Source organism: Neolamprologus brichardi, chromosome 13, assembly GCF_056152115.1.
Source record: "Neolamprologus brichardi isolate AB-2024 chromosome 13, ASM5615211v1, whole genome shotgun sequence".
NCBI classification, from domain to species: domain Eukaryota; kingdom Metazoa; phylum Chordata; class Actinopteri; order Cichliformes; family Cichlidae; genus Neolamprologus; species Neolamprologus brichardi.
In genome coordinates this window covers 16,285,353-16,312,998 of record NC_142116.1, presented here as the reverse complement: position 1 = coordinate 16,312,998, position 27,646 = coordinate 16,285,353, and the positions used below count along the sequence as shown (strand labels likewise).

The 27,646-nt window shown below is 38.4% G+C and overlaps 2 protein-coding genes, 1 non-coding gene and 1 pseudogene across 4 annotated transcripts in view; 3 read left to right on the top strand and 1 right to left on the bottom strand.

The window, feature by feature from the left end:
* Positions 1–11,992, top strand: part of LOC102787717 (ATP binding cassette subfamily C member 2) — a 28,702-nt gene extending 16,710 nt beyond the window's left edge. The window contains 14 exon segments of the mRNA XM_087850236.1: positions 118–253; positions 364–454; positions 540–759; positions 2,027–2,181; positions 3,881–4,036; positions 4,139–4,338; positions 4,440–4,566; positions 4,685–4,786; positions 6,525–6,668; positions 8,127–8,285; positions 8,372–8,538; positions 8,747–8,941; positions 10,884–10,963; positions 10,966–11,992. Of these exon segments, the coding sequence (XP_087706362.1) occupies positions 118–253; positions 364–454; positions 540–759; positions 2,027–2,181; positions 3,881–4,036; positions 4,139–4,338; positions 4,440–4,566; positions 4,685–4,786; positions 6,525–6,668; positions 8,127–8,285; positions 8,372–8,538; positions 8,747–8,941; positions 10,884–10,963; positions 10,966–11,006 (1,973 nt within the window). The 3' untranslated portion in view covers positions 11,007–11,992.
* Positions 11,879–11,972, bottom strand: trnai-uau (transfer RNA isoleucine (anticodon UAU)). Its single transcript has 2 exons — positions 11,935–11,972; positions 11,879–11,914 (listed from the first exon to the last, which is right to left on the bottom strand). It is a non-coding gene; the product is annotated as a tRNA-Ile (tRNA).
* Positions 11,993–12,125: 133 nt separating the features above from the next.
* Positions 12,126–15,756, top strand: LOC148099918 (uncharacterized; annotated as a pseudogene). Its single transcript, XR_015719948.1, has 7 exons — positions 12,126–12,295; positions 13,436–13,605; positions 13,800–13,896; positions 14,029–14,072; positions 14,366–14,587; positions 14,668–14,845; positions 15,111–15,756. The product of XR_015719948.1 is annotated as an uncharacterized LOC148099918 (transcript).
* Positions 15,757–18,745: 2,989 nt separating this feature from the next.
* Positions 18,746–25,286, top strand: LOC102799309 (rho GTPase-activating protein 19-like). Its single transcript, XM_006810163.2, has 11 exons — positions 18,746–18,833; positions 19,154–19,401; positions 19,926–20,006; positions 20,495–20,704; positions 20,810–21,036; positions 21,199–21,285; positions 22,356–22,421; positions 22,824–23,012; positions 23,103–23,189; positions 23,389–23,475; positions 24,037–25,286. Exons 1-11 carry the CDS (start codon positions 18,781–18,783, stop codon positions 24,040–24,042), a joined length of 1,341 nt encoding a protein of 446 aa, XP_006810226.2. The 5' UTR covers positions 18,746–18,780; the 3' UTR covers positions 24,043–25,286.
* The last annotated feature ends 2,360 nt before the right edge of the window (positions 25,287–27,646 follow it).

Genomic DNA, 27,646 nt, shown 5'->3' with positions numbered 1-27,646 from the left:
TTAAATTTCTTTTTGTCATCTTTTATGAATACTTTGTGTTGATGTTGTTCACATATTGACCCAAATACCATAAATTACTGCCACATATGTAAAACACCATGTATATTGTTATTTTAGGTGAGGGCCAGGACGCAGAAGACTTTGAGCTCATCCCAGATGGAGACTATGCCCAACCTGACGGTGCTTTGGAGGACACTGTTTCTCTTACACTGGAGCAAGAAAACAGCATCCGCCGCAGTCAGCGCAATGGCAGGTTCGAGCTTGTTAAAGTTGCAGATGAAACCAGGGAAACAGCTTGTCTCAAACACCATCTTTAGCAGAATGTCCATTTCATTTTTTTTCTCTATTTTTTTTTTGTGTCAGATTAAGAAGAAATAGTTCCATAAAAAAATCTGCTGATGAACCAAAGAAAGGCCAGAAGCTTATAGAGACGGAAACTATGGAAACAGGACAGGTAACAAAATGTTTTTGTATAACTAGCGCAAGATTACAACAAATGATAGCCTGTTTCCTGAGTGCCGTCTCGCGCTGATTTCCAGGTGAAGTTTGCAGTGTTCTTGCAGTACCTGCGAGCCATGGGCTGGGGATATTCTGCCATGGTTTTCCTGATTTACTTCATCCAGAACGCTACTTTGATTGGTCAAAATCTGTGGTTGAGTGACTGGACCAGTGATTCTGTGGAGTACTACAACATGACATACCCTTCCTGGAAGAGGGACACAAGGGTGGGAGTGTTTGGAGCTCTTGGAGTGGCTCAGGGTAATTGAACAGTCATTCCTTTTGTATTTGCAAATATTTTCAGGTTTGTGCAAATTAACATCAAGGAACTTTATGTCTTACAGACAGGAAAATTCCCTACTCTGTTATTTAGGATCCACTCATTTTTAGAGCGCTATTCAGACAACCTAAACATCCAGTCTTTTTATTGTACTAGAGGACTTGTGCACTGTGTGCATTAGGTCCTTTGTCACAGGGACCCATGCTGCAAAGAAATTATAGGTGCCTATGCACTTATGTCAATAATGAGGAATTTATTTATATACAGAATTCTGTTAAGCTGAACTGAATCTTCTCAAGCTAAACTGCTCAGTGTAATAAAAAAAAGTGTAATAAAACTAAACAAATCAATGAAAAACAAAACAAAACAAAAAATAAGGTGGATGCTTCAGAGCTGTTCGGTCTGGGGGAATGATGGGGCTGATATAGAGGGAGATGAGTATAAAAGTAGAGAGGAGTACAAAGGGAGGGAAGACATTTGTTATTTATTAGTTCTTTAACAGTATTTTATTTGCACCTTTCAAGTATGTTTTTTCTTTTCATATGATATTAAAATCACCAAAAGTTTGACATGCAGCACATTTTATTTTAATATAAATAAAAATCTAATGGAAGAATAGTTGATATCAACATACACCAGGAAATTATTGAAATGATTATTGAATTGCCAATGCTGGTACAGATAACAATGAAATAGTGCTGGTTGCTCTTTCATATTGTGAATGGGTGACCAATTACATTGTCAAAGTGATATGTTTTATTCCAGCTGCTTTATATTGTAAAAAGACTGGCAATTTGGACCTTGGTTCATCTTGAGCTCAGCTTTACATGCAGTATATATATTACTGATTGAACTATTTTTTTTTATAAGAATTGAATTTGATAAAAGTGAAATACTATTTGTGTTGTCATTATAGCCCTGCAACAGACTGTCGATTTGTCCAGCTTGTGCCTTCCCTCTTGCCCTGTGGCAGCAGAGATAGCAACCCTGAATTTCATGCAAGCTAAACTTTGTCATTAAGAATTTCTGAACATCCAAACCTGGTCTGGTCTCCAATTAACAAGATTCCTAATGACAATTAGCATTTTCGAAAATAAATATTTTGTAATAATAACAGCCATTTTATATCAGTAGGCAGGAAGAAGCACACCTGAGTGTTACTGTAAGTTCAAGGTTCTGTCCAAAGTGGATTTGACTTTGTTAAAAATGTAGTTCTATTATTTAAAAACTTTCTTGTTTTTATTGCAGGTCTCTTTGTGTTCCTTGGCACACTGCTCCTAGCCAATGCTTCCATTGATGCATCTCGTATCCTGCATTCACGACTTCTTAACAACATCCTGCGAGTTCCTATGGTTTTCTTTGACACTTCACCTATTGGAAGAGTGATCAACCGCTTTGCAAAAGTAGGATCTTGTGGTTCACTTTTTAAGGATTCTTTTCATAGTTTTCAATATTTATGTTACCTTCTTGTGGCTTGTATGTTTAAATACAAACTAGAACTAGTTTTTAATGTCATTTCTAAAATAACGGTGCTAAAAATTGAAAAAAGTAAACATTTAATTTTTTAAAAAGGCTTCATTTGTGTTTGCTGCAAGTTGTATATCCACTTGTATTATTTAATTTTTCCCACTTTATCTCACATTTTTAATACAATCCTAAATATTCTTAAAATTGTTCTCTCCTTAAGGTACATTGTATTGTGAAGGTAAAGCTCTTACAACAATCAAGAAAAATCCCTCAAACAATTAGATGACTCCCTATGAGTCAATATGAATTTAATATGAATATATTCAATAAATCAATATGCTGTTCAGTTCATTTCAGTTTTATTTGCACAGTCCCAAATCAACCTATTTGCGTTAATGTTGTAATATGTGTGTAGATCTCTTGTCTCTGTTAGCTGCGGCTACTAAATTCAGCCACTTGTTGAAAAAGGGAAGAAGGAGCTAATTTCTCAACCAACAAAAGGGTCTTAATGGACAAATAATTAATCATTAAATTATTAAGTCGTTAGAATGGCTGTAAGTGTCACAGCTAGCGGTATGGCGTTATTTTGTGCCACTTTTCTGAGCGCACGTAAAAAAATAAATAAATGCAGGTGCAAGTGTTGCATTTTGAGGAGAAATTTATTTTGAGCGAAGAAAAGCTAAATTTGAGTGAACAAAATTCATTGCTGCGCACAAAAAAAATGTATTTCAGTATTATCCGTACACACACACACACACGCAATAGCAGCCCCTCTCGCTCAGTTTTTGCATTTGCGCTCGCTCGCAATGCGTTGCTTGCGCTCTCAACATTTCTGCCCGTGCGCGCTCAACTCTTCGAGCTTTTACACAGAGATGTGCAGAACCTAAAGGAAACCTAAACTGGGGAAGGTAGTAAAACCAACCTGAAACCTTAATCCACAGAAGGACATGCAGGGGGAAACGCACGGAAGTAACACAGAGTGACTCAGGGAGACAACACAGACAGACCAGCGGCGAGCACGAGAGGACACACACTATAAATACACAGAGAGAAACAGAGAAACTACACAGGAGGGAGACACAACTGAACCTTGTTAACATGAAAAAACAGGGAGGGTGCAAAACTGAACACACTGACATCAGACACGGCATTTCAAAGTAAAACAGGAAATACACAGACTGGTCTCAGAGACAAGGTACAGACGAGGAACAGAGGGAACACTCGGGCAGGGATGACTAAACACTAAACAGAGGAAGAACAGAACCCGAAACCACAAACAGAACCACAAGCAGAATACATAATAATGATAATAATAATAATCATAATAATAAACACAAAACGCTGGGTCACATGACCCAGGACCATGGCAGTAAGACTGTATTCTTTGGAACAGCTCTAATCTCAGGAACAACTCAAAACTTTAAAAGTGTTTAGTCACTGATAAACATCCATGACTTATCATTGACATTTTCTCCAATATCTTGACTTTAGCTTTTATAATAATTGACTTCATTCTTCTAGTATTATTTACACTTATAATTTTGCTAATTATGTACTTTTTCTGTTTTTACATGTGCACTATAAATAAAATTGACGTTTTACTTAAGTACTAACTCTCCAAATATTATCCTAAAGGACATTTTTACCATAGATGAGACCATTCCTAATAAATTGCGCTCCTGCCTTCTGTGTCTGATGTCTGTACTGGGGACAATATTTGTCATCTGCATGGCAACTCCTTTCTTTGCCATAGTTATCATTCCTCTGGCTCTAATCTATTTCTTTGTACAGGTAAGCTAAACAAGGTAAAGAAGATATGTAAAAAAGCTACCCTAACTTTCCTATAGTATGAAATGCAAACTGATTTTGTTTTGTCTTTCTCTCTACACCCAGCGCTTTTATATTGCCACTTCAAGACAGCTGCGCCGGCTGGACTCGGTGTCTCGCTCACCGATATACTCTCACTTTGGTGAGACGGTGTCTGGCCTGTCAGTGATAAGAGCCTACAAGCATCAAGAAAGGTTTCTTAAACACAATGAAGTAACTATAGATGAGAACCTCAAAAGTATCTACCTGCGGATCGTGTCTAACAGGTCAGACATTGAACAGTGTACCAAACACAGATAAGCATGTGATGCTAATTGACCCTAAAATTTGTCTGTGTGCATTTTTGTGGGGTTTGTTTTCTTGACAGATGGCTGGCCATACGTCTGGAGTTTGTTGGAAACCTGGTGGTGTTTTTTGCTGCTCTGTTTGCTGTCATTTCCAGAGATTCTATTGACAGTAATGTGGTTGGCCTATCTGTATCATATGCCCTTAATGTATGTCACAAAAACACTCAGAATTTATCCTTATTTCATCAGTGTTTATATGTGTGATATTACTAAAATGCAGAAATAATGTAAACACAGTTGGGGTTCTCCTGTTGGGGTTCTGCAGGTAACCCAGACCCTCAACTGGCTGGTGATGACGACCTCAGCGCTGGAGACCAATATTGTAGCTGTGGAGAGAGTGAACGAATACACTCAGCTTAAGAACGAGGCATGTAGAAATACTTTGTGAGCAAAACATTTATCCATCCATCCATTCTCTTCAGTCTATCCTTATCTGGGTCACGGGGATGCTGGAGCCTATCCCAGCTACCCTAGCGTGAGGGTGATACACCCTGGATGTGTCGCCAATCTGAAACAGGGATAACACAAAAGACAGACATCCATTCATACTGATATTCATACCTGTGGGAAATTTAGAATCTCCAATTGACCATACCCCACTAACTGCATATCTTTGGATTGTAGGAGAAAGCTAGAGTACCTCGAGAGAACCCACACAGATATGGGGAGAGCATGCAAACTCCACAAAGAAAGGTCCCAGCCAGATGCTTGAGTCTTACTCAGGACTTTCTTGCAGTGAGGCAACAGTGTTAACTACCATGCTGCCATACGACATTATTTATACTTTGGTTAAATTAAAATCTACTGTTTTCTTAAATAGGACATGAATTTTAGGATTTCTACAGGCTGTGAGTTTATTGTAACTGTCGCGGTTAGCGGAGCGGACTCAGGCGCAGACCACAAGTTCCTTCAAATCAAAAGTGAATTTATTTACAGTGTTCTCCACAGTGAAATATATATACACACACACAACGGTGTCTGGGGAAAAGGGGCCGGGGTTCCAGGGTCCGGGAGTGAAAGGGGCAGGAGTCCAGGGAGGGGAGATTCCCATACAGCTCTCGCAAACACACACAGCTCCTCTTCTTTCCTCTACCACTCTTGCTCACGCTCAGTCACAGTGCACAGGGAAACGGGTCCGGGGGGAATCTATACACAGACAGAGAAACAGTTAGTCTCCAGGTTCAGACATACTCACAAACAAAACTTTGCAGAGTGCAGGACGACTGACGCTGATGGCTCAACGATCCAACGATGAGTAGAGCAGACTCTCCATCTTAAGTAGGACTAATTCTCGTAATCAGCTGCAGGTGTGCTGATCATCCCCAGGTGCGTGGGCCAGGGGCGGGAGCCCATACTGAGCTCCGCCCCGGCAGGAGAAAGAGAGAGGGAGAGGACGAGAGAGAAAGAGAGCAGAGGCAAGAGAGGAGAATAAACAAAACATAGCGCCTGACTGCTGTCAGCTGGCGAGGTGCGGGGACCATGACAGTAACTCTGACAGTTCAACAGGAATCTAATAAGCTTGGGTGCGACATCAACTGCAATATTTGCTCACTGTACAGTGATAATACTTTTATTCCCAGCTGCTGTTTCTCCACTGTTTCTTAACATATTACTGATAACGATTTAGATAATTGTTAAACAAACGAGATTTTGATGCAACAGTTTAATTTTATGTTTCACTAATATTTGAGTTCACATGTTTGAACTCCATCTGTTATATTTGAGTTGGGTTGTTTATTCATAATGGCACCAGAGCTGCACTGATTAGCACGTCCCATCATGAGCTGTTCATACTGAATTTAATCTGAGTTAGAATATAACATTGCACATGTACACTTGGCCTTGATTGTTAATCTTGGTTGCATAATTTCATTTGAGCTATTTCATTTTTTACCAAGTGTGAGGTCTTTTTAAAGTTTTTTTTTCTTCTTTATTTTAGTGGTGTATGCATGTATGTCTGTATGTATGGTGTCTGTATAATTTTGTTTCTTATTTATCTTGGTTTGAATATTAATGCACAACATATAAAAGAGCTATCTTTGCTCAATTTGATAGCTTTTGTATTATATTACACATGCGTTCTGCTTCTTTTTCTGTTGGTACAGGGTGATTGGGTAACTGACACTCGACCTCCACAGATGTGGCCAGAGGCAGGAAGAGTGCAATTTGAGAACTACAAAGTCCGTTACAGACCTGAATTGGATTTAGTGCTGCATGGAATCACTTGTGACATCGACAGCACTGAGAAGGTACATGTTTGTGTGTGTGAGCGTGAGAGGGAGAGTCTCCATATATGTATAAAGTTCCTGTAAAAGTTATAGGTTTTACTGTATCTGATATCATGTTCACCAATGATACAAAAGCATGTACTGCTAAAAAAGAAAAAGAAAAAAATGATGTTGCTTGTGGATGGACATTAAATCATTGGGAAGTTTTTTCTCCCTCACTGAAAAATCCATAATATATAAAATTGTACCACTAATTTTTTTAAAAGGTTAACTATTAACAACGTGTGCAAGCTTTCTGCTGGCGGAGATTGGCCAACTGTATCTAAAATGTAGCTTCCAGATACAGACCTGCACATTATTTTGTATTTGAGTTTAGAAAAGCTATTTATGTTGAAATTTGTAATTTGGACTTTGTGCTGTAAGACATTGACATTCTATTGTTTGGGGTTTTTTTTAATGTCTTATAGACAAATCTATTAATCAGTTACTTAAGAAAGATGCCACAGATCAATCTGTGTTGACAGTAATTACATATAATTAAATTGTAAAAAATTATGTGAACTATCAGTTTTTCTTTTAATTTATACATTATGTGTATTACTGTATATTATAATCAGCTGTGATATGTAAACATGTAACTAGTCTATGGGCAGTTGTTCCCAAACTCTTTTTTGTCTAGGCCGGAATATTCAGCATTGCTATCAATACATCCATCCATCCATCTTCTTGCGCTTATCCAGGACCGATTCGCGGGGGCAGCAGCCTAAGCAGAGAAGCCCAGACCTCCCTCTACCTAGTCACCTCCTCTAGCTTATCCAGGGGAACACCAAGGCGTTTCCAGGCCAGCCAAGAGATATAGCACCTCCATGGTTTCCTGGGTCTTTGCTTTCCTGCTGAGGACCATGGCCTCAGATTTGGAGGTGCTGATTTTTGGAGGTGCTGATTTTCATTCCCACCGCTTCACACTCGGCTGCAAACCGTTCCAGTGCGAGCTGTAGGCCATTACCCAATGAAGCCAACAGAACTGCATCATCTGCAAAAAGCAGAGATGAGATTCTGCGACCACCTAAGTGAAAGCCTTCCGTGACTTGGATTCGCCTAGAAATTCTATCCATAAAAATTATGAACAGAAGAGCAGCCCTGGCAGAGCCCATCACCAAACAAGAACGAGCCTGAAATTGCCGGCTATGTGGACCAAACTCTTGCAACGGTTGTATAAGGATTGAATGGCCCGTATAAAATATCTGCTGCCTCTGAAAAATGTTGCTTCTTTCTGTAACACATAACATTACTGAAATGTCTAAGATCTTTTACAAACTAAGTACAGACTGAGTATATTTGCTTATTATTGCATTATTTATTGCTATACTGTTAAATACAATTTATATCCAGAAAGAAAAATGTGTAGATTGTTTGTTTTTTTTCAAATATGCACCAGCTGTTATTTTGATCTTATGTGTTTTCTCTCACTGCATTCAGATTGGTATTGTCGGTCGCACAGGAGCTGGGAAATCAAGTCTTACCAACTGCCTGTTTAGAATTATTGAAGCTGCTGAAGGTCGCATCCTCATTGATGATGTAGATATCGCTACAATAGGCCTGCATGACCTGAGAAACAGACTCACAATTATACCACAGGTATAAACATAAATATAAACAATAATCTTGTCAAAGAATTTGATATTTATAAAAGTACACTGATATTTGTAATCCCATGTGCACAGGATCCCGTTTTGTTCTCGGGGTCACTGAGGATGAATCTGGATCCATTTGACAAGTTCAGTGATGAGGAGATTTGGAGAGTGCTGGAGCTCTCTCATCTAAAGAGCTATGTATCAGGGCTGCAGGAAGGGTTACAGCATGAAGTGGCAGAGGGAGGAGAAAACCTCAGGTGGGTAATAAAATTAACAATACGGCCTCTGGGTATAAGTTATATATAAGTATAAGTTTTGTACAGTTTGTTATTCTAAACCTTATGTAATGTTCTGCAAAACTTACATAAACCCTAATTTTATTTGAACACATGAGTGTCATTTGTGCTTTACTTTTTTCTTTTGCAAAAAAACCTCTTAAGATATCAATTCTTTAATACAATACAGTGTTGGGCAGAGGCAGCTGCTGTGTCTGGCTCGAGCTCTCCTGAGAAAGTCACGTATCCTAATTCTGGATGAAGCCACAGCAGCTGTTGACCTGGAGACAGACAACCTGATTCAGAACACCATCCGCAAAGAGTTCTCAGACTGCACAGTCCTTACCATCGCCCACCGCCTGCAGAGTATCATGGACAGCTCTAGGTGAGTTATACCTTTTCCCTTAACATTTTTGGATGATGTGCCCTACCTTATTTTATCTCTGTCAGGGTCAAATTTCTTTCTTTTCCAACCCTTCCTTCTCGTGCACATAATTTATGTGCATGACAAGGAATCAACCACAAGTAATTTGGCTTTTTACACATTGTAATTCCTTTGACTGAATCTATTTCCATCAACAGAAAATGAGAAATATTGTGCACTAAATAAACCCGTTATGTAGTACCAATGACTGTATAAATGATCTGATCAAACATACATAATATGCCAGAGTGGTATTTGACAAAATAATCTAAACTTAAGGTTCACTGACTCCTTTTTCTTGACTTGGACATTACCTTACCCAGAACTTGTATATTTTGCCTAAGAGGGGCCAGATGAAGAGTGATTCAGAGATCCTCTATGAGAGCTAACAGGAAACGTTCTGGCTGTTGTTTGTGCTTGTGCAACAAATGATAGTTCAGAGTACCCAGCACCTTTCCCATCTGGTCACTACATCATGCTACTAAGACGCTTTAATGCTCATGTAGGCTGATCGGGCGCCAAGTGATGTTCTGTTATTAGACTTCTGTGCAAATCACACGTTGTCCATAACGAACACCAGATTTGAACAAAGTATGTCCATAAGTGCACATGGAACCAGGAAACCCTAGGTCCCAAGTTGGTGATCAATTTCTTAAGCATATCATCAGATCTGCAGCTATATTCTGAACACCTGGGTGAAGAGAAGAGCTGAGCTGTCAGCTTATCACTACCTGGATCAAGTAAAGGAGCATGATGCTGGACAATCCTGACGTTGGAGGCCCCGGTCTGCAAGCTTTCTACTCCTGGCAGAGCTTTGACAGCACTGCGAGGGAGGCTGAAGACAATGAGCCTGAATGAACCATGTTCTGCACCTGCATTTTTGAGGCTCTTGCATGGAGCTGTGGTTTCAGGGGGGTTGGTGCATGTTGTGGTGGTAATCTCCAAAGCAGATGGTAGAGACCAGAGGTGAAGGGAGTTGTCAAGCTTAAGAAGGAATCCTATTGGGCCTGGTTAGCTTGTGGGACTTCTGAGCTAACTGATAGATGCTGGCAGGTCAAGCGAAACATAGCTAGCTGAAGCAAAAATTCAAAAACCCTCAGAGAATTCAGGAGGGTAATGCCCTACTCATACGGTGTATAGTGTGAGTGTGATGCTGCTGACTTCAACTGAGGATAAATTCGGATAGTAGAAAGAATACTTTGTCAACCTCTGTAATCCCCCTTACATTCAGTCTGAAGATGAGGGGGATGACTTGTTCATCACTAGGGATGAGGTCACTGAGGTAGTTAAACAATTCCTTGGTGGCAGGATCGATAGACGGAATGAGTTCTTTAAGGCCCCAGATGTTGTAGCGCTGACTTGGTTTACACACCTCTCCAAGGTTATGTGGAGCTCTGGGGCAGTGCCTCTAGACTGGGAGAATCGGGTGGTGTTTCCCAACTTTAGGAAGGGTGACCAGTATGTGTACTCCAGCTAAAGGAAGGTCACAGTCCTCAGCCTCACCAGGAAGGTCTATGCCAGGGTACTGGGGGACGATCGTGGCTCAAGGGATTGGGAAGCTCACCTGTAACCGGAAGGTTGCCAGTTCGATCCTCCTGCTCTCTCTCTGTCCTGGTCGTTGTGTCCTTGGGCAAGACACTTTAACCTACCCTACAGTCTGCCCCAGGGCAGCTGTGGCTACAACTGCAGCTTACCTCCACCAGTGTGTGAATGTGAAAGAGGCCCCAAAGTAGATCCAGCACATGCTGGAGAGATCATGTCTCTCAGCTGGCCTGGGCATGCTTTGGTGTTCCCCAGATAAGTTGGAGGAGGTGGCTGGGGAACACCAAAGCATTCTCTCATGCTAGACAGTATGGACATTGCTCATTGGATTACTATTAAAGTCTATGCTTTTTCCCAACAGGGTAATGGTGCTTGATGCTGGAAAAATAGTGGAATTTGATTCGCCAAACAACATGCTTGAAAAAGAAGGTCATTTCTACGCCATGATGCTGGGATAACACTAGAAAGCAGCGTGCATTTATAACTTTGCACTTGTTTTATATATGATTTAGCTGCAACAATTTCAGGTTTCAGGTTCCATAAAATGTACTAATTGTGTTGTGAGATTGTTTTTTTTTTTTTAAATTAGGATAGCTGTTGGGAAAAAAACACACACAAAAAATGAAAGATACAACACAAAAGTGTAATGTCTAGTGTAAGGTGTGATTACAGGAGGTTGAGGGTCATATAAAAACTCGTCTGGGCTTCTTTTGCAGTTGTTGTAGCATATGTTGGGTAACTCTCTATACAGGGGTGGGAAACTGATTTTCCCAAGGGACCAAATAAGAAACAGGCTCTGATGAGGAGGGCTGTTGTGAAAGGAGGCAGACCCAGTTTCTCATATGCCCGCTTGGGGAATTAATTGGCCACCATTGCTCTATCCTGTGTTGGTTGCAAACTCCCTTCTACAATTTTTTAGATTTTTACTTTGAAATTCCTTTAATTTCATGCTAACATCAGCTGTCATTCCGTTATGTTTTGCTTATTAACATAATAATAGTGCTATTTCCACATGCTGAGTGCATGAAGAGTGATGTTGGTGACAACCAGATAATATTTTCCATTTTTTTTATTACAGTGTAAGATTGCATCCAAAAGCAGATATTACCTACTGTTGTAATTAAGTGATATGAGACAATATATTGAGGAGAAGAGCAAAGAGAATGAAAAGAGACAACAAAGCAGGGGAATTGGAATACATGTGTCTCTAAAGTATGAAGAACTATTCTTGATGTATATTTATTGATCCATTTATCTGCCTTTAGTTATTTTTTTGTTTTGTTGCACTTTATTCTAATTAATGGGTTTTTTTCAGCATGTAGAATAGGATAGCACTTGAAAAAATTGTGGAAAGACTGCTCAAGGTGAGGCTTGAACTCACAACCTCGGCATTGCTCTACAATGTACTGTCATATAAGTACCACACGCTAACCGATTGCGCCACTGGAGCACCATTTTCCATATTGAATTAAAAACATACTTTTTGTACACTGATTGTTTTGTGGCTATATTCTACACACACTATTTTTACATGAAGCAGCTGTTTTTAGCCACTGCTAAATTTCTACTAGTCAGTCTTGTGACCATCTGGGAGTTTGGGTGTGTGTGTGTGTGTGTCATAAGAGAGGGAGATGAAGGAAGCGAGAAAGAGGGTAAGTGAGCAAGAGGCAGAGAGAAAGAATAAGACTCACTGAGGGAAGGAATACCAAAGACTTGTTTTTTTTGCCAGTGAAGCCTGCTGCCAGTCTTCATCCTGCATCTTTTCCTTAGCAGGTGAGTCTATATACTACTCATCAAATAGCCTTTACCTTTAAATAGAGACTTTCAGTTGCATATTATAGCCCTAAAATAGTCATTAGTTTGGTTTTAAATTATATATTAGCTTACTGGTCATATTATGGGTTGTAAAGAGCATGTATGTCAGCTTGTTTGACATAATTACAGTATACTTTAAATCTTTCTAATTGGTATATTTTTAGAATATTGACCTTTACAGCATATTTTCTCTGCAAGTACTTAGTTAAAGTGTTTTATCAGCATTACTGATTCAATTTATCCATTTCTGAATGCCTTACAATCTCCTAATGTTAAGCTTCTTTTTTTTTTTATCTCCAGTGTGTTTTACAAAGATTTTGTAGGTGACAGTAGATTTCAATATGAATTTTTTAAAAGGAAAAAATATTATTTTACAATTGAAAGGAAGCTATTAAGCTGGCTTCTCCAATTATATCCACACAATCTCTCCCTCTCTTCTTATTATTTAGCAAACACACAAATTGGTTATTTAAGCTGAAGAAAAAAGAAAAATCTGATTTCTCCTGCTGTTTTAGCCACTCCACCACCCCCATCATCTATCTGTGGCTTCAGGGGATTTATTTTTGCATCACTTCCCAATTTTATGTCTAACATTTTGCAGGGAGTGATGAGGGAGAAACTATACAAAACTATAATTACATGGTTTGCTGCAATAACTCAATCATCAGCAATTTGACTGAAAATAATTCTAAAACATAATTAAATGTAAAAAATTGTGTGTCCCAGCTGCAGATTTATTCCTTCCTTTCTTTAAGCAAAATTGGTAAGGACATGTTTAGAAAGACAAGTACAAAAATGCTTTTTATTTGTTTATTTGACATTATGGAAATAATAAATATTCCAGGATTTGAATTTAAAAAAAAAGGCTTATTGAAAAAATGACATAACCTGAATACAAATAACCCTTTCTAATGACTGTTCAAATGATTGAATGATTGCGCATTTATGTATGCATGCATCTTTATTTATTTAAATTTCTGGCAATAAAAAAATAAAAATGAAAAAATCAGACATTATGGAAAGACATTTTCTTTTTGGTACACTTACCCCAGCTTGGTCGTGGAATTTATGAATCATTTCTCTATAAAATCTCTCTAGTACGTTCCTGCTGCTTCACTATGAACTTCTCAGGGGAGATTTCATTTCTCTTCAGCTGTAACGTCAGCCCAAGTGCGACACCACAACTCAACATTAATGTCACCAAAAGTGAGCCGCTGAGAATTGCTGTCCCCATGACCATCTTCTACAGCGTCATCTTCTTGTTTGGAGTATGAGTGTTACATTTACTGGATACATCATCATGCAGCCCAAGGCTATTAAATTGCAATGCACAATGTTGAATGGGATAATTATAATAAAACTAAAGCAGCATCACTAACCCACTATACTAGTCATGAAGAGCAAATATTATGCAGTGTTTCACACTGTACAGCACATAATGTTCTCCCCAAATGCTCTGCAGGTCTTATTTAACGGTGTAAGCATGCTGACCCTTCTCATGGATGCCCAGATGAGAGTCAGTGCCATTTGTTCCTACCTTCTCAGCCTCGTTATATCAGGTAGGCACTGTTAACACTCTTAAGAAACTCTGTTGACAGCATTAAACTAAAATCATTAAGGGAAATTATTTTTTTTCCTATGTATCTGCATTTCCTGTCCAAATTCAAAGTTAATAAAAAAAAATTCACTAGAAACAAACAATCAGTGCCAGCGGAAGTGTAGAGCTGCCACCCAGGCAAAAGAAAAATAGAGCTATATCACGTTATAACGTGAAAAGTTTATTGTTCTAACAATATACTTTTCATGTTTGTACAATAATATCACATTATTACAATATACATAATTATCACATTCGTACAATATTTATATTGTAAGAACGTGAAAAGTTTTTTGTTATAATGTAATAATTACATAATATGTAAAACATACGTTTTACATATACATTTACTGTTGCCATCTCTATTTTTGTATCATGTAAGGAAGAGTTAATAAACTAATTTTCCTTCCCTTTTCTTGTCTTTTTAAAAGAAGTCTCGAGTGCCGTGCCTTGTGTCAGTATGGATGATTTCTCTGGTCTCTGCTGTCCCCTTTGCACTGGTCTATGACCAGGCACGCGCTTGCATCCTGGACTACACAGCTACCACTCAAGAAGATGCCTTCCAAGTTTCTACCATGTGTGAGATGACAGAGCCAGATCCTGCGCATATCTACAAAGGCGCCTTACTTCTGAGAGCCGGGTTCTTCTTTCTGGTGAGACGAGTACCATTTAACAGGTTATTTTTTTGTGTCAGCGTAAAACAAAGGGACCTAACAGGCCTCTCCAACAACAGGTCCCACTAGTGTCCATCTTTACTCTTTATATGCTTATCCTGCACTACCTGAGGAAGAATAGCCATCAAAGGACAAACATGGGTCTTCTGCCACAGGATCCAGAAGGAAGGCGAACAATCAAGTGTCACCAGAATGGGAAACTGCTTGTAAATGAAAAGAGAGCTCTAAAACTAATGGATGAGCGATAAAAAAAAAAAGGAAGAAGTTTAAAATCCTATTACTGCTTTGAAGGACACATACCAGGTCAATCTATAAAGCAGTGGCTTCAATAATGGCAGAAGAGTACAGGACACTGCTCTTCTTTAACTAATCAATGAGACAATCATAAACAGCCTTGCTGTCCTGCATTTACTCCAGTTTATATGCAAATGAATTACATTAGTGTACTATTAAAAATCATTTCAGAATGTTGAATTATCAACACTCTCTGTTCTGCTTTTCAGGTGCAGCTGTGGTGGCTTTTTTGTTTGCAACTTTCCTGATATTGCCTCATCACTTATGCAGGTTTACGTGGTTGTGTGGTCCGATACGGTCCTTTCCATTTAAACAATCTTAAAATCGTATTTGTCCCTCCCACTGTGGTATATCAACGGTGCTTTGGACCCCCTGTTGTTCTGTATTTCCTCTCACACATTTCGCAGGGCGTGCTGGTGAACCCTGGGTAAGCTCAGACCTCACTGCTACTGGACCTATGGGCTCATGTCTCAGTTGAGACAGAGGTCTACAGAAGAATCAAACATGACAGCCAGAGAGAGGATTGATGGTAAATTCTGTGAAGAAAAATGTTGTCAAGGCTAGTGAAGCGGACTCAGGCGCAGACCACTAGTTCCTTCAAACAAAAGTGGATTTATTTACAGTGATTCCCACAGGTGCAATATATATATACAAAGGTGTTCGGGAAAAGGGTCGGGGTTCGGGGTCCAGGAGTGACAGGGGAAGGAGTCCAGGGTGGGGGCTTTCCATACACAGACAACAGCTCCTCTCTTCACCACCACTCGTCTTGCACACGCTCAGTCACAGTTGCTCAGGGTCCAGGGGAGATCTACACACATATAGAGAGACAGTCAGCTTCCAGGTTCACAAGTACTCACAAGTTCAAATAACAGGTTTGCAGGGTGACTGACGCTGATGGCTCAACGATCCAGCGACGAGTAGAGCAGACTCGCCATCTTAAGTAGTACTCTAATTTGTAATCAGCGGCAGGTGTGCTGATCATCCCCAGGTGCGTGGGCCAGGGGCGGGAGCCCATACCGAGCTACGCCCCGGCAGGAGAAAGAGAGAGGGAGAGGACGAGAGAGAAAGAGAGCAGAGGCAAGAGAGGAGAATAAAGAACACAAAACATAGCGCCTGACTGCTGTCAGCTGGCGAGGTGCGGGGACCATGACAAATGTGAAAAGAAATTTCAATATAGTGGCTAAAAATCAGATAAGAGGAGTGGATGTGATGGGGATAAACATGAAAGCCTCTTTTCAGTATGAGCTGCACTGATTAGCGCTCTGAATTCTGTGCTATACTCTTTCATGCTATTGTATCACTGCTTCCTTTCATTTCTTTCTCTTGTTCAATGTTTTCTGAGTCTTTTTGTAAATATGGTAAAATGATTGACTCTTCCTACAGTACATGTGGAATTCACATTTTCAGAGTCCTTTTTTGTGTAGCTACAGGAGAAAATGATTTTACAGCAACTGGTGTAAAGCTCACGTTGTGGTGTGCAGTCTTACATTTGTATATAAATTTAGAACACAGCATTTGCAAATGATTACCAAAAAAGATATTTATGAGTTTGCTGTTATAAAGAAGTTTCAAATATATGTTGAATAAGATTAATATTGAAGTTTGTTACACGTGTGACATATTCATTTTTCAACATAGAGAAGATTTATGCGCTTGTATGCATAGCTGATGCTGCACTTGACTTTAACTGTTTTTTTGTTTTTATTTTTAAGAAAAGGTAACTCCCTAAATGAGTCATACATGTGTTGCTTTCTGGCAGCGCTGATTACACATGATTATGTGTTTTCTTCTCAGAAAACTGTTTAAAACTGGCTTGACTATTCCTACATTTTTTAAATAAGTCAATTTGTCTGTAAATTTCACAACACACAGGATATTTTCAAACTATATTTCAGACCTTTGAGACCCTTGTTGTATGTTTAATGCTTTATAAATATATGTTTTTGTCAAATATGTTTATGTTTTATTCTTTGGAGCACACGAGTCAAGTTTGTGTTGCCAAGACAACCAAACACCAGGAGACCTGACTTGACTGAAACCTCACCGATCAGCATTCTATAAATGTAGACTCACTGAAGTATAACCTGTGGATGTATTGTGTTCCTGGACACAGCATGATGTTGATTTATATGACATTTTAGAGCACAAAGTTTCCGTTTAGTCATGATACACTTTTTCATTGGAAATTGGCTGCTTTTTCACTCTTTTTCAGTTTAGCCCTTATACCTGACCATTTTTAGAGAAATGTTTTTTTTGTTTGTTAAACCACTTAGCATAAAAACACACAATTACTTTTCAGTCTTTTATTCATTTTTGCATACACACTCCTATACACATGTATTAGAAGAACAAAATGCCACAGATAATGGGCAAAAAATCAGAGAAAGGGTAAGCTATAGAAATTAGTTTTCAGTAGTCTTTTTAATTAAGCTAATTTAATAGGATGAAGGAGGCTGTTCAAGAGTTTAGGTGCCAAAACCTCAACGTCTGGTGTTAAAATAACTGGATACCCTGATCAGATGATTGGAGAGACCGGCTGAAGTTATAAGGTCTCATTGGCTCTACTATATACGCAGGAGCCTGTACACCTAAGGGTTTCAATAATAATAAATTTACTGATCAAATAGTTAAGAAGTGTCCAAAACTATGCTCTAATAGGATTTTTTTTTAAAGTTTCTATTTATGCTTTTACAAAACGGTGTCCAAATAAATACAGTGTACTTGTCCTTCAATGCCAAACCTGTAACCTACATACTTTGAGTTGGTGTATGTATTTTAGATGTATCAAAATCTTATACTATTTTTCAGATTTAGTAACTGTATAGTCTTTGATCCACGTTAACCTTACAAACATCTGGTAACTCTAACAACAGATGCACAGAAACATAACATCAAATCGCCTCTGTCAGTGCGCCCCAGGGTGGCTGGGGCTACAGTGTAGCTTGCCATCACCAGTGTGTGAATGTGTGTGTGAATGGGTGGATGACTGGATGTGCAAAGCGCTTTGGGGTCCTTAAGGACTAGTAAAAAAGTGCTATACAAATACAGGCCATTTACCATTTACCAAATGAACATCAGAAGGGGGAAAGCCACATATACCCAGATGATTATGGGTCACTTATTTACAGCTCAAGGCACACTTGCAAAAGGTATTAGGTGCATCATAGACTAACACACTAAATGTGAACAATTCCCCAGCAACCCATCTCTGTCTGAGGATCTTGATTCCATAGCACTCTATAACACTGCAGGCCCTGACAATAATCCTGGATAGGCACTGACAGATTGTGAACATAAACTGTCAGAGGTGTTGACTGACATCCTGAACACTTCTCTCTCTCACAGGCAACAGTACAGACCTGTCTTAAGACTGCCACTATTATTCAAAAAGTCCACAGTGACAGCCCTGATTAACTACTGACCTCGCACTGACTGTCATGAAGTGTCTTGAAAAAATAGTTATGTCCCACGTAAAGAACTCCACTGATGTCACTGTGGACCTGTACCAGTATGATGCCATCTCATCAGTGGTTCATACAGCCCTGAAACACCTGGAAAATAAGGAGTTTTATTTATATGTGCTTTTACTGGATTTCACTGCCTTTGACACAACCTACAGACTGCAGTGCAAAAACTCTCAACACTAGGTGCAAACAGGTTCTGGATTTATTAGCCAACAGTTCAAAAATGTATATTTTCAGGAACAGCAAATGATAACTGTTTCCTAATCATGATGTTGCAGTCTATTGTGTCATAGCTTGCTGTTTTGTTTTTTTTTGGAGAAAAAAAAACTACACGCAACCGACGTGACGTGTGTATATCTCGGCCAATCACAAGTCAATGGGCGGGACTAAATATGAACCAGCGGAGGATTCAAAATGAAGATGGCGGCTGAAAATGTTTCCCCAAACAATCACAAACTCGAAAGAAAGTAAGGACTTTTTGATTAATTTGTCAAAGATGAACAAGTTACAGTGCTGCTGAGTAAGCTATGCGTCTATCAGAGGATTAGTACTAATAAAACAAAACAAAACTCTGTTTTCACTACTTTGCATTGGGACTTGTGTTTTTTCCCTGTTAGCAATAGCCAGTGGAGCTAAGTTAACCTAGCAACAGTTTATACTAACATAAGCTAACGTTAATTCGATAATTCACGCAGTCTTACTTTTAAGGCTTTATTCTCGGGCCAGCTCGAAGTTTCATGATTTCAAGATGGGCATTAATCTATGGCGTATGTGTTTCCTTTAACAGGGAGACAAAATGCAATGTGTTTATCAGTCAGGAAAAGCCGAACCAGCCTGTCATCTTTAACCCGGACTTCTTCGTGGAGCGGCTGAGACATGAACATCCGCAGGCTTTCACGGAGCTGGTACTTAGCAACATCACTCGAATGATAGATCTGCCAGGGGACGAGTTTGCCCAGCTTACTGGAGACTCGGAGCCTAGAGTCCCCTCATCCAGCGGCTTTCTACGCTCCTTTAACTTCCTGAAACGGAAAGGTTAGGCCATAAGAGTCCTCGTTATGCACACATGTTAACCGCCTTTGAAACGGTATTTTGAATAAATATGATTTATGTAATGCTTATATTCTTTTGTTATAGATTTCCTGAGGGAGAAAGCAGAGTTGTGTGGAGTTTCTCAGTCATGTAATTTTATTTCTAAGGCTGAAATAATTAAGTAGTTAAGCAATCAGTACATAATTTACCATAAGAAAATATGATAAGATTGCTTGTTCCTGCTTATGGGGAGTTTAGGGGGGCATGAAAAAGAAGGCAACATCTAACCCTCACAAATGACAAGCAAGAACAATCCAGTGTTTATTTTGGTTAAGCAAATCATCTCTCCTCTAATTATTCATCAGGTGATGAACAATAAAGACTGAAGACTAAAGCGCTTTTGATTTTCATCAAGTGATCTTGTAGTTATAATTTGCCTCTCACATCTTTCTATTTTGACTAGAATAGGTCCATTTGTACACAAAAAGCCTACAATCAGCCTTGATGTGTCATTTGATTTTTTGCAGACAAAGGAGTCGTTTTTGGTGCACCATTAACTGAAGAAGGAATCGCACAGATCTATCAGCTCATCGAGTACCTGAATAAAAGTGAGTATTGATTCACATGCTCATATAATGTGACATTAAATGAACCGTATCATCCAGAGTGTTTTGTGATATTGCGCCTTTGCATGTGTCACCTCCAGAGGCAAAGAAATTCTTAACAATATTATTTTTTGAAACACGATTAAAATAACTGGATTATACTAAATCGTATATGTCAAGCATCACACTTTTTACTTGCTCTGTAACTTAGTTTAAGCATTGAATTGCCATGAGGTCATGGTTTATTTCTAGAAAGCAATGATGTCATTCACTGAAAGTGGACACTGGATGAAAATGTTTGAGTCAATAATTTATCTGAAAGCACTTTGCTCTTGCTGACTCCCTCCTTCCATTTACTTCTCTCCATCACTCACCTTACTGCTGTGTCTTTGGCTCTCTGTGTCTCCTTCACTCTGTGTCTGCCTACCTAAACACCCTCCACCCTCCCCCTTTCTGGCTGTCTCGCTCCATCTTTCTCTCCCACCCCTCAGACCTTCATGTGGAGGGGCTGTTTCGTGTGCCAGGCCACAGCTTAAGGCAGGCAGCCCTGAGGGAGATGCTGAACACTGGGGCAGAGATAGATCTAGAGACAGGCGATTTCCACCCCAATGATGCCGCAACATTGCTCAAAGCCTACTTGGGAGAGCTTCCAGAGCCTCTGTTGACACACAGACACTATCATGCTCATCTGAAGATTGGAGGTGCTGGTTGGCTCATGCACATATCTTTGTCATTCAGATTAATGCATGGTCAGGAAAAATATTGCTTACCTGTGCTTTGTAATATTTTTTGTCACTTGTTTTTAGAGTTGACTCGCTTTGATGATAAAGGGGATAAGACAAACGTGCCAGATAAGGAACGCCAGATCGAGGCGTTTCAGCTCCTGTTTATGCTTCTCCCATCTGCCAACCGGAGCTTGTTGAAGCTGCTGTTGGATTTACTGCACAGCACAGCTCGCAATCAGCACTCCAACAAGATGTCTGCCATCAATTTAGCTAAGATGTTTGCTCCACACATCATCTGGCCCAAAAATGTAAGGACCTTAGGTTCATTTTGTTCTGCCTTCCGAAACACTGTTTGCAGTCAAATGAACCATGATAAATAATAGTATTATTATTATTATTATTATTATTATTATTATTATTATTATTATCTTTTTGTGTTTCTTTGTGTTCTTCTTCTTTTAATTTTGCAGGTAATGGCAAGTGATCTTCAGGGAGACATAGAAAAACTCAATAATGGCATAGCATTCCTTATTAGACACTCACAAAAACTGTTCAAGGTAAGCTCCCCAGGCATTGATCACTTATTGCATCAGTGTTGCTTAACTTATGAAAAAATAAACAAAATGCTTTTTTTTTTTTTTTTGCCAATAGAAAAATCAAAATGTAACATTATTTCCTTTTAAAACAAAACCGAGGCAGGTCTTATCAATTAAAGGTTATTAGGTGTCATATAAACAGGCACCTAGACGGTATCTCACAACTATATGCCATGTATTATAACAATATGTCTTCTCTTTACTTAATGAAAGTTTCATAATAAGGGTCATTGTCACCAGGGTTACAAGTACAAACAAACGTTATAGAGAGCAAGAACACAGAAATTATATATATATAAAAGGAAAATTACAATCATTTAAATGTCCTGCAATCAGCTGCCATCAGGCTCTTTACCTGCACACATTGTATTTGACAAATTCCTGTCAATATAAAGTTTTGAGTTCAAGCAGGTTTAGAGGAAGAAAGAAGTAGGCGGCTGATGGCGCCCTTTTAACTCTGTGTCTGAAGTGTAGGATTTTAAAGGTATTTGGACAGAGAATCATCATCAAACTTAATATTTCTGAAATTTCCAGGCCATCTTAAATCTCACCTGCTGCGATGTGTCTCAGATTGGAATTAAGATCAGGTTTTTTAATTAGTCTATTGAGAATATTTCATTTATGGGTATTTTTTATTACAGCTGGGACTTTTTTGGTCTTTAACTAATATGGTCACCTATATCCTACATACTTGACTAACATTAAGTTTTTTTCCCCATCAAACAAATGGTTTTCCTGGGTTTTTCCATGTTACTGATGCATTTGTTGCTTTCTAGTTTTGTGTGCAGATTTATTTCCCCTTTGGATTTGCCCAAGTTTTGATTTTTTATGCTGTTAATTACTTTACATCTACTGAAATGAAACCACAGGCCACTTTAATCAGACCCCTTTATGTAGTATGAATTATTTATTTCAGTTTCAAAGTAGAACATAGTTAGCCTTAACGCACTGTGCTTTATGTCTGAATAGCTTCCACATTAGTATATTTAGTTGTTTCCAGAGACTTTAATGTTCGTCTGTTTTCATTGAAGGCGCCTGCGTATATCAAAGAATATGCCCGCTTGTACTTCACAGGATCAAAAGCCCTTCAGTCAAATGTAAGTATTTTTGTTTTCTATTTCTAACAGAGTTTGTCTTAGTAGGGAAAAAAGGGAGCGTTAGTACTGCATTGCATTTAGCAAATTACCAAATCCAGTCACTTCAGTGTTTGGTTCATTTTAGACACTTGGATGTCTAACTCCAAAGGCTGGTGTCTTCAAGGCGTTTAATAGAATAATTTTCAAATGAGTCTGAAATAAAACTTTGAAATACTGGTTTGGTAGTCAGATTTTAAAGCTGTTTGTAAACTTTAAACTTTGTTTGTAAACTGTTTGTAAACTCTCACTTAGAGCAACAATCTTTGCAGTTACCTCTCAAAAACTGTTTGATTGGTTCTGTTTTCATTCTGTTCTATGAAAACAGAATTTTGAATGTTATTTGGTTTGTTTTGACATTTTTAGGATGACTTGACTCTCTGTTCTGGGGCCAAAGAGGACCCTATGACTGCAGTGACAGTGGCCTCCCCTTCTCCCTCCATAACAACAGTCACATCTGATACTCAGAGTTACACTGAATCAGCCCTCAGAGAGCTTTACCAGCAAGTCAGCAGCATGCCAGAGTCTGCCAAAAAGAAAAAACTCATCAGACAGGTACTCAATGTAATGCTGCTGTGATAAGAAAGACATGCATACAAGGTGCTTGGAGAACCAACACGTAAGGTGGTGTATTTTTCTGTGTAGATCGAGAAACAGACACCCTCAGCAGAGTCTCGGGCACCATTCAGCAGGAGGCACTGGCGTTCACGCTCTTGGGGTGGAATAATAAAGGTTTGTTGACAGTATTTGTGTGTCTGCATTACCCGTCACGTGATTTCTTGCCAACCTCTTATAGACACAAAGCTTTTCATATACATTTGCCTGTGATCCTATTAATCAGTGTTTTGATTATTCCAACACAAATTGAACAAAAACAAAAATCTGTTGATGTTGTGTAATAGTTTTTTCTTATTTTTCATTTTTCTAACAGAAGAAAGTGTTTGGAAGCCAAATGTTAGCTGAGAAAGAAAATGGCAGACCACAGACTCAACTACCCAGCTGCTCTGCTGATGGACAGGTAAAAGAAGGAACCAGCTGTGCACAAACACAAGTATATTTTAAAATAAGTCTGAGAAGGAGAACCTGCACCTTATTTAACATAAGTTTTGCTGCTGTAAAATATTAGCTAACTGGTCCTGCAGAGTGAAAAAAGTCTTTAGCACTTTTTTTCTTCTGCCTCCAACTGAGTGACTGCTGCTTTGGATACTAGTGATCAGACAGGAAATAAACTTGGTGCAGGTGATAATCTTTAAAAAACTGCCCCTAATAAACCCCTCATAGTAGTGATTACAATGTAGAGGGAAACACTTAAGAAGTAATTCTTTTATTTTAACCATGACCAACTAAAATGTCACACTGAAATTATTGTGCACAGTTTGCTTTTAAAACTGTCATCGGCTACAGCTAGAGAGCAGTTTTCCTCATTACTGTGTTGAACTTTTCTGGCATTTCAGCCATCAGTCTGCGGTTCACCACAGGCGGTGCTTAGATTGTTAATGATGCCTGTGCTCAGCTGAAAGGACTGAACATTACCTAATCGTCTCTCTCTTTCTCTCTTTTTTCCTCTTTCCTCCACCAGGATTAATCGTGTGTGAAAGGATGTGCGCCTCTCAACTTGGGAACCATCATTCTGAATTTTATGTAAAAGTAATTAAATGATCATCTCGAGTTCTCTGTAAACAGAAGGTGTATTATAAGGTTTTCTTTACATACCATGTTTAGATCATCTTTTTTTGTCTCCATTTTTTGTCACAAAGTTTTAGACTTTGATTTAAAGAATCTCGACCTTTTTTTATCGAGCTCTCTCTTTTTTTCTCAGTTCAGCAGAAATAATTGGAGTGAGAGCGCTGATATGTTCTTCTTTTTTTTCTCACTTCACCTCTTCAAGAGTTTCGTCTTACTTTCTTGTTCAGTGATGATGCTCCTTATTATGCAGTGTAATTGCACTGGTGAAATTTGCATTCTTAGCTTTGTGATTGAGTGAAACCTGTCTGATTTTAATTTGAAAAGCATTAATGTATTTATTTTTCACTGGACTTCTGGATGATTTCCATCAGGATCTCATTAGTATAGGGCATTGGATGGAAAATGTGATATACAGAGTTTCTATTTAAATGTTAAAATTGCTTGTAAGTTGTAGGATAATTAGTTAGATTTTGTCACTGAAAACCAAAGTTATTTAAATCCAAAGTGTGCCTTAAAATGAACATATCTGAAAGTTTTGCGAAGATTATCCTTCCCCAGTAGCTTATTTTGTGTGTCGATAAAATAAGAAGGATGCTTAGTGAAAGGTCAATGGAGCTTGTGTACTTTATGTCAATATTTGTTTGTTTCACTTTAGCACAAATCCTTTCTTGACACTATGATCCCTTAAGCTACTGCTTCTTTAAACTGTACCTTGGTTTTCTGTGGTCGGTCTTAGATCTTACATCCGGTTTGAATTCTTATGCAGCACTGTATCTGGTTTTATAGCTTTATATAATTTTTTTGTTTGTTTTTTACCTTTGACGATACTGCAAGATATTTTTTTTAAAATTAGTTTTTATTGTTCATATTATATTTATCGTTATTCAGTTTTAGTTTGAGTGGTTGAATGCAGATGAAGATGGATCGTTTACTTGCCTTCTGCTGTAACTGGTAATCCAGGTGTTTTTCTGGGAGAGTTTTGGCTACAACCACTTTTAACCCCACTTTGTTGCCTTACTCCATGAGTGAAACTCACTTTTCACTGCTGTTACAATTTAACTATAATGTGACCATGTAAACTGGTGAATCTGGTGCTACTGTGAAGCTATGCAACTCAATGTAATTAAAAGACATCAAGCTGCACTCTAAAGTTGGCTCTTTTTTCTTTTTTTTCCTTTTTTTTGAAAAGGCCAAACTTGAGTCACTGAGCATACAGACACAATTGTGAGCATGCTTTCTAATGATTATTATTCTATTAATCATCACAATTTAAGTGCTTCTGCCTGAACCTCTGCAATGCTTTTATGTATTTATTTTTATTTTTTTCCTGCCACAAGGTGGTGCTCTTTAGTTGTAAATAATCAGTGAGGTACAGACTCATGGGTAGAGGTTATCCACTTTTGAGTCACTAGTGTATAAAGGTTGCTGCAGCTGTCTCTGTAGTGTAAGCTCTCAGTATTTATTAAAATAAGAAAATGACATGCCCACCATATAGTCATATTCATATATAAGCAGCTACTTGAAAGGTTTCCCTGTACTTGAAACTCGTGCTTCTCTAACAGGACATATCAAAACATCCTACATCCTGAAAGTTGTCAATAAAGTACATATGAGTTGTTTTAATTGTACCAAATAACCTGAAAACCTGCATTAAGAAGTTTAGGCCAATGATCAATAATGAATTTAAATAGAAGAAGAAAACTTTCAAATGCAGTTATGGGGTGAAAGTTTGAGTAGCAAGAAAATGTTTTTTCCATAACAGCATGAATGCCTGTTTGTCATTATGGTGTCAATGTATGGTTGGTATTGTATAAGTCGGTAAGTATATGCTGTAAACATGTATAGGAATGTTCCCCAAATCCTAAATATATATATACAACAGACAACGTCCCCAATAGGAAGTGTATTGTTTTACAGCTAAAACTCCACAGGGGTTTTATTTAGCAGCGAGCTTGATGACTATAAAATGACTCACTGGTACTGTAATCAACTTCACATTATATCAAATATATATGTTTGTGGGTTTGTGAGTGGATGTGATTTTGCTTTGAATGTATGCATTAAAATGCCTTTTAGAGGGAGCTAATTCTGTCCATATTCTAAACTCACTAACCGATCATTTGCGTTAAAAGGAAAACACAATTAAAAGATATGTTGTTTTTTTTTATGCCTTTCCGAGGCACAGCTGTGTTACAGAGAAATACAAATGACTGGTCGGAAGCACACTGGAATTTTCTGAATTCTAAATTGGGTTTCTTTGTATTTTATTTTCAAGCATATGTTGGTTTCTTTTTAGTTAACTACATAAGTAGTTTTGGGTGAAAGATGTATGAAAATAGCATAAATATGCATAAATGTGGGAACCCCTGTTTAAGGTTTCTATAAATATAAATTATTAAAGTGAGTGAAGGATGAACTAATCACAAAAGCCTGTGTCTGCTAAGATGAAGATATTGTGGTATTGGTTTACACAATTATAGAAAAAAGGAGAGTTGGGCAACACAAAAATTTTATTCCACCCAAAAGGATTGAACTGTCAGACAAGATGTTGTTCACATGCATTGGAAAGAAGGTGGTGCAGTTTCCAAAACACTCCTCAATCTTCCTCTTAGTCCCACTAGCTCTTTTAAACACACCTAAAATGCTGAAGAAGGGAAGATGCAAAAATACCTGTTTGCTTTTTGTTGTTGTTGTTGTTTTTAAAACTGTAATGTCAAGAAATGGCAATTAACAGAAATAATGAAGGCAAGCTGAGATGTAAAAGACAAAACTTTCTATGAGAGCTGTGCAGGATTGAACACATCACTGCTTTGTGGGCTGGAGCCAGTGTCACCAGAGTGGATTCTGTTAATTAGCAGCAAATTCTAGCATAGTGTCTGTTAAGGAAAAAAAAAACAAAGCTGAAGCTGCAAAGAAGAGGATTTATTCAGCAACAGGATAATGATCCTAAACACACCTCGAAATCCACTCTAACCAAGACTTTAACTCTTGGAACTCTTTGCTTGGCTCCATGAAGCATTTGCAAGTTGTCAAAGAGGATATTGACCACATATGATACCAAGCTTTTTGACCTCTGGATTTTAAAACTACAAAGATGGGAATAAAACATGTTTATCTTGCTTAAATGAATCAATTATTTACATTTTTTTATCCTTTATACTTTTATACCTTTTGGACTTCCTTTCCTTGGTTTGCTCTTCACAGTAACACAGAATTTAATCATGGGTGCCTAAGCATATGTAATGCTTCCACATTAATTAGGTTTCCTCATTGTTATCAGTTCTTGGTAAAATCTTCTGTTTTGCAAACTCTCCTCTGCCAGACTATTGTAATTGCTGCTTTGTCGTCTTACGCCTTTGTAAACAGCAGAATTATTCCTTTTGCATATTTGTGTGCTTTCCTCTCAAAGCTCTGTGAGAGCGGAGGGATGTTACCACCACCCCCTATTACCACTAAACACCACTGTCTCCTCTTTAATTAACCATTCATTGAAGGAAGCTCTA